At 44.4% G+C, this 11,526-nt stretch overlaps 1 protein-coding gene across 1 annotated transcript in view; it reads left to right on the top strand.

Annotated features, from left to right (window-relative positions):
* The first annotated feature begins 4,864 nt into the window (after nt 1–4,864).
* Nucleotides 4,865–11,526, top strand: part of LOC147712370 (fish-egg lectin-like) — a 134,464-nt gene continuing 127,802 nt past the window's right edge. Inside the window, exon 1 of the mRNA XM_086923069.1 lies at nt 4,865–5,053. Within this exon, the coding sequence (XP_086779195.1) occupies nt 5,002–5,053 (52 nt within the window). The 5' untranslated portion in view covers nt 4,865–5,001. The remainder of the gene's footprint in view (nt 5,054–11,526) is intronic.

The raw sequence follows: 11,526 nt of genomic DNA, 5'->3' as shown, positions 1-11,526 counted from the left end.
TACAGCACATGCCATCACACAATATATTGTATAACTCTCAACCCCTCTTGGTGCATCAGGTGCAAGATGGAGATATTGCTGATGGTGGTTAAACACTTCAGGGGATGGCGGACAAAGTGTCTGGTTGGTATGATCCTTCTTTGGGTTCAGAAGCTGGCCACTTGAAAAGGCTTTATGATGACTTGAATGAGTTGTGCTGTACTAGGGTGACCCTGTGTATGATGATTCGGACAATGTTAATACAAATAAAAAGGCAAAGGTGGATAAACCACAAGACGTTATCCACGACTTTGAGGGTAACCCTATATTTGACCCCTCCGGTTGCAGCATCCTCACTCTGCTGAGTGGTTCTCTTCTTCATTCATGGAAGAGAATATATTTAGTCAAGGACTGTGAATCTGATGGATAAGGCCACGAGGTCTAAAACAAGCATTGAATTCACAAAACACATAATTTATGACAAAGTGGCCCTTACCCATGCTATAGATCCAAATATAGTAAGCTTCCCTACAAAGGTGGGAAAGTCCCAAAAAAAGGGTTTGACATGGTATGGGCCTCACGCCAATATAAGGTTTTAGATATCCTAGGACCTTTGGCAAGAATCATGTGTTTGGCAGAGCTAGCCAACTCTTCAATGGAGCCTTTGGATGCTGAAAGTGTTTCTGGGTGGGACCAAAGGGGGTTGTGTTTTCTGGGGAAGGTCAACATGGGTCTCTCCTTTGAAAGGAGAACGGGTTTGCTCTTTCGAATAAATCTAAAATTGGGTAAACGGCCAGTTAGGAAACTGCTGCAAATATGCAGGTTACCTTGTTTGGGGGACTTTTTTATCAGGGATGCTATGTATAGTCCCTTTTTTCCATTGACAAGCCTTATGTGTGTTTAACGAAAGCTTTCAGCAGGTCTCAGACCAGCCCATTGGAAGCAGGGGTCACTTCCCTAGCCAGCACCTCAGCCTTCAGACCCTACTAGAGCTGTCAAATCAAGTATATTAGACCTATGTTCTCCCTGAGAGGAGAAGAGGGGGCAGGTTCGGATTTGGGTACGCTGGCAGCCAGCCAAGGGGAGCTGGAGTGTAGGGTAAGAATGCACTCTCTCCCTTTTGCAAAAGTATGGAGGTGGTTGTCCCTTTTGAAAAGGAATGAAAAAATGTGTCCAGAGATCCATGGGTCCATCACGCTGTTAAGTGTTTTCAGTTTGACTTTGTGTCAACCCCCGGTCAAGTCAGATATCTGAATCTAACAGTTTCCTCCCAGAAAGGGGAAAGCCAGATCTCCACAGAAGTCAAGGGGCTTCTTCTAAAAGGGAACATAGAAGGTTGTTTTTGGTTCCAGAAAGGTTTGTAAGTATTATTTGTCTGATTCAAAAGAAAAAAAGAGTTCAGACCTGTAATAATGATAAAATATTTGAACAAGTTTGTACTCTATCGCCATTTCAAGAAGGAATCGGTAATCTGTTTGAGGGACTTGTTACAGTTAGAGGACTGGGTGGTCTGCCTGGATTTTAAGGATACTTACCTGACAGTTCCTATATTTTAAGGTTACAGGAAGTTTCTTCAATTCCTTTGGCAGGAAAATCTGTGCAGATTAAAGTTTCTTCCCTTTGAGCTATCTTCAGGACAATGACTTCTGAAGCCGGTCTAAGCCTTTCTCAGATCACAGGGCCTACTAACGATTGTGCACCTGGACGACATGATATTCTTCAATCAGGTGAGGGAGTTCTTAGTAGATCAGGTGCAGAGGGCGGTAGACCTTATTTAGAATCTCGGGATCATAGTAAATGTAGAAAAGTTGTCTCTCTCGCCTTCCTGAATAATAAAGGATTTTTTGGGTTTTGTGGTAAACTCAGAGAAAGGCATATTGATGATTTTGGAGGCAATTTAAAGGGGATCAGGAAAGAGTTAAGCTCTGTACAGGTCTAGATCCATATCTCACTGAGACATTTGGCCAGGATAAAAGGTCTGTTGGCCTCTTCAATACATGCTATTTTTCCAGGTAACCTACTCCACAGGGCCCTACAGAGACTTAAAATTAGACATTTGCAGAACGGCATAGGCTACACTCATATGAACATTTTAGATGTAGAGACAAAAGAGGATGTGTCATGGTGGCCGGCACACATTGACCCCTGGAATAGGCGAACAATTTTCCTCTATGCTAGATTGTGTATTAGAATCTGAAACAATTCTGTGGGGATGGGGTGCAAGGTGTGCCACTTGTTGGCCTGCAGGAAGATGGTCTAGGAAGTAGTCATTAATACAAATAAACTGTTTTGAATTTCTTGTAGGCTCTGTTGCTGTTCAAAGCCATGTAAATGGAAAGGTAAAATGTGAAGTCCTCCTCTGGGTCAGGTATGTCAACAAAATTGGGGAGACAATATCACAACCACTGGTTGCATCAGTAAAGCACTTTGGGAATTCTGCCTCGGACAGGGTATCTTATTAGTGGCTGAGTACAAGACTGATCAGGGGGAATGCACTATGCTTCGCCTAACTCTGTCATGATAGTGAGAAGCCTAGTGCAAATTTGCAATCAGCAAGAGCAGTGATGACTTCACCCTTATGGACAAATCAGCCCTGGTACCCAATTCTGTTGGATTCTTCAGTAAATTGTCAAACTTTGCTGCCAGTTTTCCAAGGGCTCCTGGGGAGTCCTTTCAGGCAGCTGTGCCGGTTGGTTTCCCTGAACAAGCAGGTTCTCATGGTATGAAACCTTTCAGGATGTTTGGAAATGTGGCAGGCTTTTCAAATGAATCTTCAGGATACACTGAACCTCATGGGCCTCGGGCACGGTCAAGGCTTACAAATCAAGCTGATAACTTTGAAGTAGCTGGTGTCTGACGAAAGGCCTTGATCCCATTTCAGCAGATGTTGTACGATATTGAATTTATTAACTTCTTCAGCAGCTAATCGGAGGTCTTACAGAACTATTAATGGTTACAGGTCTGCGATTTCAGCAGGGCATTTAAAGGTTGATGGGAAACTGATTGGGGAGCATCCTTTGGCCTGTAGACTGCTGAGCTAAATTAGATATATGAATCCTCGAAGCCTAGGTATTCAGGTAGGAGGGATGTCAATCTGGTGTTGCATTTGTTTAAGTCCCGGGGAGATAATGATCTTTCATCAATTAAATGGTTATCAGCTAAGTTGGTGACTCTATTATATTTGGTGTCCTTTAAAAGAGTTTTGATGTTAGAGCTTTAGACATTTTTGCAATGCATTTCATGCCAGGGGTGGTACGCTTCCACATTATGAGGACTAAGAATTCTTCCTTGTTAGTGGAATTTCAAAGCTTTAAAGCACATACTAAGCTTTGTGGTATGATGATTTCAGCAGTATATTAGTTTAACTAAGGGGGTGAGGACACCTGCCCCTCAGTTATTCGTAGCCTTAAGCAAGCCTTTTTCCTCCAGTATAATCTACTACTCTGAGTAGGTGAGTAAAGATCGTTATGTCCAGATCGGGCATGGGTACACTTCGTTTGGTGCCCATTCAGTTATAGAGACCACGGATACAAAAGATTTTTGGTATGGAGCAAGATTAGAAGATATCTTGAAGGCCGCTGATTGGTCCAGGGTGTCCACATTTAAAAACGTTCTATCGTAAGCCTGTTGATCATGCTGCTATGTGTCATTAACCCCTTCGATGCTGATGATGAGCTCAGCTCGTCATCAGCCACGGTGGTCGTGTGCGGATGACGAGCTGAGTTCGTCATCTAACGCGGCTTTTAGAAAAAAGCTGCGTAGCGGAAAAATAACCGCCGCAGCGATGCGGTTAATGTGCTTTGAATATGCATTATGGGAAGCCTAAGTAGTACTAGCAGATTCTCCCAGCCAGTAGCGAAGGTGGGTCTTGAATTTTATTAAGACAACAGATGCAAGTATTATCCCACCTCTAATGATTCCGCTCCATTAGATTGTTAATAGTTACACTCTTTTGGTTCTTTCATGTTGTCCCTAAAACGCCCTAGGATCACTGCTGGGGGCCAACCAGAAGGAAGCAACAGACTCTGATTCTAGGACTCCAGAGGGAATACACAAAATTCAAGATTTGATACTTGTGAGGGAAGAAGTGTTACCAGTTGTGTTGGGAATCCACCACTTCAGCAGCCATAGTGCAAACGCCACTGGGCCTGACAGCACGGAAGGCAGGGACACAATGAAAGTATAATTCATGTTATTTGTGCCCCCCTTCAGTTCTGTCAGTTAATCATTTGGAAACACATAAGTAACATTTCACATTAATGCCATGATGAAGCTAAGGGTGGGACTTGCAATGAAGCTGCAGAAATGGGGCGCTGAAAGAGAAATTATGAAAACTGAAAAGAAAGTGGGGAGAAGGACAAAGGTCAAGGGGCACACATGAAAGGAACCAGAAAGCATGAAGGTGAGAAAAGGGAATAAGTGGGAAGAAAGTGAAATACAAAGGTGGACATCTGGAGAGGGAAGGAACCTCCTAAATGCGCAGTGTAGGTAAGCCTCAGCACAGTATGTGGTGCTTTTGATTATTTTATGATGAGTGCCCTCTCAGAGCTACTTGGAGGAAATTTTACATTTTGGGTAAATTTCAGCCTTAAAAATACGTACTTAGGATGAGTGCACCCCCTCCATACCATTATACCCCCCTCCAGAAATCTTGCAATGGTGGGCGGACTTGCTGTCTTCCCTCACTCGGTGCCTGGCTTAGAGGATTAGTCAGAGTGTGGGGTATTTTAGTTCACTGGGTTTTTCCTGGGGTGTTACCTTCTTAAGAAACACACTGCTTACGCAAGGGCTTTTTACAGGAATTGTGTACTGTTCATTGCCTCCTGGAGATAATGGTCATAATTCATTTTTCAACCCCAGGTCACTACTCCCCACCCTAATATGAGTTCCTTAAATGAGAGATTACTGCAAGACGAACACTATCACAGTTCAAACGCATTTCTCAATCTGCGCTCTACTCCCCCTGTGTTGAGTATTTAAGGGCTCGCGCCGCGTCAGTGAGAGAAGAACTCCAAACTGAAGATGAGCCTCCCCGGTGTGCTGCTGTTTCTGCCCCTACTGGGGCTCTGCTCAGGTAAGAAGGACACCACTCATTTGATATATTTATTTATTTGCTGTCTTATAACGCCTGTGGCCCGGCCTGGCTTCAAAGCGCCTGAACGGTGCGAAAGAACAAGCCATACAAGTTAATCAAGCATTGATTGCGCGGGCGCGAAAGCCAGATTTTAACATAGTGCCAACATGGTATTGATAGTTGTAAAGGTAAGTAGAATTTCAGAAAATCGAAAATAAACACGGTGAACAAGAAATACAGAGCATCCTCATAAAACACATAATTGGCCTCATCGGGGCAATGAACGTAAAGCTAAAAAAAAAAAGAACAGAAAACACGTTCAAAAACAGAACAGTGATAATCATAAGATATATCTGTATATAGTGTGCAAAGAGTGGCATCGTGAGAATAGTGAGCCTTAGACCGAGAATGGAGGGAAGAGGGAGAGTTTCCCGAGTGCTGGACCGGACCACAAGGTCAGCCGAATGGAACAAAGAACAGGTAATGGCAAGAGAGCGAGAACAGGAAAAACACAGCCGGTGTATCAACCAGGAGTCTGCTTTAAAGTTCAGCGCCTCCTACCGCTTAGTCGGAGGAAGAGTCGAAGTGTGCAGCGAGAGCAGGAAACACCCTGGCTCAAGAGACACCTCACTTGTCATCAATTAATGGTACTCATGAGAAATATAGGGGAGTGACCTGAAGGCTCGGGAAATGCAATACAATCTTATGGTCTCGGCCAGTGTCTAATGTCAAAATGGCCACCACATTTCTCCTCAATTAATTCACCCGAATATTATAGCATTTTCCACAAGCGTCCTCTCTTTTGTTTTGTAAATCAGTAAGAATATTTTGAGTTCAATGGTACAGACCTCTATTACCGCCAGGCACTGCACTTGTAGATGTTTTGGTATTGTGGACCTTGTTTGATAAGGGTGTAGACCCCGCCTACACTTCCTTTTTATTTGCCCTCTCTCGTCCCTTGCTCCAAGGCCTCCTGGGCTTCGCTTTCCTGAAATTTAGCTTCCCATGAGCCGCGTGTGTGACCATCTCTGCATGCTCTCCGATGTGGCTATCTCCCCTAAGCTGGGCATAGTTTTAGGGGCAGAGCTCGGGGCAGGACTGGCCCCAAATACACTTATTTTTGGATTTGCAGTTTTGCCTGCGGGCTTTGAGTCGGGTCTGCTATCTCTCAGTTTTTCTCGTCCTGAGCCGAGAACGAAAGGCAAAAAATAAATACAGGCTTGTCTCTGCTGCTTGCCCAAATTGTATGACTCCAAGCAAATATTTTATTTTACGGAGCCTCCTTTTTCTTTAAATTCAAATATGAGTTCAAGATGTGTGCTTTACAAGCACCTCTTTTTGTTTTATTAGATTATGATTTTGCACCATCTATAATAACAAACTATACCATGTTTAGTGTTCATATAACCACAGTCTTGTCTCTTAGTTCTCTGGTAGTATTGTCATTTTAGAGCAGAGGTCTTCAAACTTTTTGATGCCGAGACCCCCTTGTAAAACCTTTTTAGGCGTAAGGACCCTCTTCCGACAAAAGATTCTAGAAACTGGCACTCCTCATCATCAACAACTATCGACAAACATAAATGCGCCTGTTAGACCTCATCACATCCATCCATCATTCATCCACCCACACTTCCACAAATCCATCCATCCTTCATCCATCCACCCTTTCATCCTTCCATCCATACATCCATCCTTCATCCTTCCGTCCATACATCCATCCTTCACCTACCCACCCGTCCATCCTTCCACCCATCATTCATCCACCCACCTTTTCACACATCCATCATTCATCCATGCAACCTTTTATCCATACATACATCCATCCTTCATCCATCCACCCTTTCATCCTTCCATCCATCCATACATCCATCCTTCATCCATCCACCCTTTCATTATTCCATCCATATATCCATCCACCCGTTCATCTATACATCCATCTTTCATCCACCCACCCTTTCATCCATCCATCCACCCATCATTCATCCCCCACCTTTTCACACATCCATCCATGCATCCATCCATGCAACTTTGTATCCATCCATACATCCATCCACACGTTCATCCTTACATCCATCCTTCATCCATCCACCCTTTCATCCATTAATTCACCCATCATTCATCCACCCACCTTTTCACAAATCCATCCATCATTGATCCATGCAACCTTTTATCCATCCATACATACATCCATCCTTCATCCATCTACCCTTTCATCCTTCTATCCATACATCCATCCTTCATCCAGCCACCCTTTCATCCATCCACCCACCTTTTCACATATCCATCCATCATTCATCCATGCAACCTTTTATCCATCCATACATCCATCCTTCATCCATCCACCCTTTCTTCCATCCATCCATCCACCCATCATTTATCCCCCACCTTTTCACACATCCATCCATGCATCCATCATTCATCCATGCAACCTTTTATCCATCCATACATCCATCCACACTTTCATCCTTCCATTCATCCTTCATCCATCCACCCTTTCATCCATCCATTCACCCATCATTCATCCACCCACCTTTTCACAAATCCATCCATCATTCATCCATGCAACCTTTTATCCATCCATCCTTCATCCATCTACCCTTTCATCCTTCCATCCATACATCCATCCTTCATCCAGCCACCCTTTCATCCATCCACCCTTCATCCACCCACCTTTTCACATATTCATCCATCATTCATCCATGCAACCTTTTATCCATCCATACATCCATCCTTCATTCATCCACCCTTTCATCCATCCATCCTCCACCCACCCGCCTTTTCACACATCCATCCATCCTTCATCCATCCATCCACCCTTTCATCTTTACTTTCATCCACTCATCATTCATCCACCCACCTTTTCACACATACATCCATACATCCATCCTTTCATTCTTACATCCATCCTTCATCCTTCCTTCCCATCCATCCATTCACCCATCATTCATCCACCCACCTTTTATGTGCCTCTCTCATGGAGGGGGGGGGGGGGGGTCAGTATCTCTCTGCGTCTTCTTCCTCTCTCATGGGAGGGCATCTCTGTGCCTCCCTGCTTGTGGGGGGGGGGGGGGCAGACAGGCTGTATAAACATCTTACCGTGAAGAACAGACTCGACTCTCAGCCACATTTCTCCTGCACAGGGGCCAGGTATGAGGGCTTGTGGGACTTGAGCCAATGATTGTAATGTCCTTCTGCTGTTTAATGTTTGTTTGTAAAGCGCTCTGATACCTACGGGTTAAACTAGCGCTATATAAAACGTTAAAAATAAAAATAAACCCCACAGCTAAGTCCATTGAACTCAAAGGGCTATAGCCACCTCCTCCAGCCCCCCCTCCCTCAGCTCGTGTATGTGAGCCTGGCTGAAACAGCTTCAGGGACACACACAAAGGCACACAGAGTACTTCACAGGTCTTCAAAAGACCTTTACTTGTTAATGAGGCTTTGATGTTTGCCGCGAGCACCCTCAATCATCCCGACGCCAGGAACTGCACTCTGACAGAATCTGCGACCCCCTTCCCAGGACTCCACGACCCCCCTGGGGGTCGCGCCCCACAGATTGAAGACCTCTGTTTTAGAGCGAGCACTGAATGTTTCTAAAAACGAACACTTTTAATAAATGTCTGTCTATGTAATTATATAATCTCATGTATGAAGGTGAAACATTTCTGCATGTTAAAGAAATACATGCTTTAGAATGCATCCATAAAAGCACTCCTTGAATGGGTGAAAAGGTATTACTTTTTGAAATTCACAAACATTGAAGGTAGTAGGCTTGGAAAGCTGACCCAGTACTAGACATACTACTGGCAATCAAACACCCAAAAGATGTTGTGATGAATGCTTGCAAATAGCCCAACCAGTGACAACTGCTAAAGGTAGCATTCCAAACTATCATTTTCTGACCACTGTGCTACTCTAGACAGAGTCCCAACTAATGCCAATCAGTACTGACCCTTCTCATCCTGTAAACAGACCATCCCAAACCTTGGTCATCTTTCTCTCCCACCCTGCATCCCACTGCTTTTTTTAGATGGGACATTTGAGATTCACAACCCCCATATCTCATGTACCAATTTACACCCCAGCTCCTAAACTCTTCTTTTGTTCTCTGTTAGTTAATCAAGTTAGTTTTGTTCTCCCTGAAGCCCCCCTGGTGTCTATCTGCCTTTGTGTCTTTCTCAGCAGGGCATTGTGTAGGAAAATTGCCCTCTCTGCAGGGTCACCCCAAACTTTTTGCCTTTCTCCTCCATTTTTTGTGACCTTATTACCCTTTATAAGTGTAATTCCCAATTGTGAAGAGATGAACTTTTCAAGTTTGGTGTCTCTAGAATCACCATTTAATATCCAAATTAAGGTGATGTCGGATTTTAAATTGCAATTCTGAAAATGCCTCTTTTAGAAAATTGCCATTTTCTTACATAAGCCATTTGGTACTTGCTGCCTATCTCTGATCACATGTGTGGGGTGGGTGACAGCTGGACTTTGTGTATTCCGAGGAGTTGGCCTAACGGCTAGGGCGGTCGACCTCGAATCTGAGGAACTGGGTTCGAGTCTCGGCAATGACGATGAACATTCTGTGATTCTGGGCAAATCACTTAATCTCCCTGTGCCTAATAAAAATGAGTGTGTCCTCATGTAATGCAACTGTTGCTATGTAAAGCGCTCTGATACCCGATTTGGGTCAAGTTTGCGCTATATAAAACTCTGTACAAAAATAAAAGAAATAAAATAAAATAGATAGCCACACACAATGGAGCTTAGGTGTGACTTGATGGGGCATCCTGGGAGGATGAGTGGGAGGAGCTGGACCCAACCTCCCTTACACCTGAATAGGCTGTGTCCTGTCCCCACACAAAGGACTGCATACCACCCTGTAGTGAGTCTGGAGGAAGGGCAGGAAGAGCAGGACATCTGTGCACTTCAAATGCCTGTCTGAAGTCTTCTCCACTTCAAAGGCACAACTGGGTATACGTACTAGACCTCAGACACCACCACTTCAGTACACTATTGGACCTGTGAAGGCTCTGCCAGGAAGAATGACTTATGTACCTCTGAAGGACTGCTGCTCAGCTGGACCTCTGCTGTGTTGTACTCTCGCCTTCCTCTGCTGCCCTCTTGCCTGGGTGAGACGGACTGGATCTGTATCACTTGCCCCCCAGAACCTAGAGGGAGTCCACAGAACAGTTGGCTGGCCTCCCGATCTGAAGTCTCAGGTCCATAAAAGACTTCCAACCACCCTGCTTCTGCGTCTAGAATCTGCGATCTGTGATTCTACCCCTCCAAGTGGTGCCACTCCACTCCTGGACCCTTGGGGGTGGGCCTAAGGTGTTTGGACCAGCAGAACCAATGCATTGCTTTGCTGCGTGGACCAGAACCCGCACATTGCCTCTGCAGCTTGGATCGGCACAGATGCATCGGCACTGCTGCACAGGTCAGAACTGGTGCTTCGCATCTGCTGTGCAGATCAACAGTACTGCATTGCCGCTACTGTGTGGATCGGACCAGTTGCATCGCCTTCAGAACTGGCGCATCGCCTGCACTGCGCAACACCTCCCCGACCCAAACCCACGCAATCCTCTGAAACCTTGGATTAATATACTTTTGTTCAGCAGGCCTAACTGGGTCCCTGTATATGTTCCTGTGCGTCTTTCTATGTACTTTCTCGTGTGCCTTGTCTGTGTGTTTGTGAGTTTTTACATATGTATTGTCTGTGTGTGGCCTGTGTTTGTGTGCATGTGTTTGCATGTCTAGGTGTCTGAGCTTTACATAGGGGAATGTACGAATGCAAGAATATACAAGTGTGTAATGTTCGTATGCCACACTTGTAAGATTTGATTTCAGTATGAATGTATTCATGCATCTATGTATTAGTGTGTTGGTGTCTGTGCTTATATGTAGCCTTTAACAAGGGCCACTGGAATTATCTGATTGGGTGAGCATGGCTTTTTTTGGCATATTTATGGATTTGCCGTATTTGCCACATAATTCATCACCTGCTGTCTAATCTGCAGATTTTAACAAAAAAACATTTGTTTTTTGCTCAAAGGGTCGAAAGTTAAACTGATACTAATGAGGTTCAACCCATGTCCAGACAGTGTTAACAAATGTGATCATGAGAAAATAATGAAGTAATACTATCACAAAATGTGCTGCATTATGTCTCATAATATGTATTTTCTTGTCGCATAATTTTTCTCGACCCTGCCGCATAATTTGGCCCTCCCCTGCCACAGAATTCCAGTGGGCCTGGCTTTAACTGAAAGTTTATTCTGCCTGACAGCGCCTAGAAAAAACCCCCAGTTGTAATGCTGTTTTAATGAAATGTTCTTACATTTTAATTTACTGTTCTCATTCCGCATCCTTGTGTATGGCATCTATGGTGATGGTGTAGGGTGATGGTCATGCTTTACTTTTCACTTGAGGCTGTGTATGATTGTGTGGCTGAGTGTGCATGTCCGCCTGTGTCTGTGTGT

The sequence above is a fragment of the Lissotriton vulgaris genome, chromosome 5, assembly GCF_964263255.1.
Source record: "Lissotriton vulgaris chromosome 5, aLisVul1.2, whole genome shotgun sequence".
NCBI classification, from domain to species: Eukaryota; Metazoa; Chordata; class Amphibia; order Caudata; family Salamandridae; genus Lissotriton; species Lissotriton vulgaris.
Note: the sequence above shows the minus strand (reverse complement) of the source record. Positions and strands in the feature narration are given on the sequence as shown.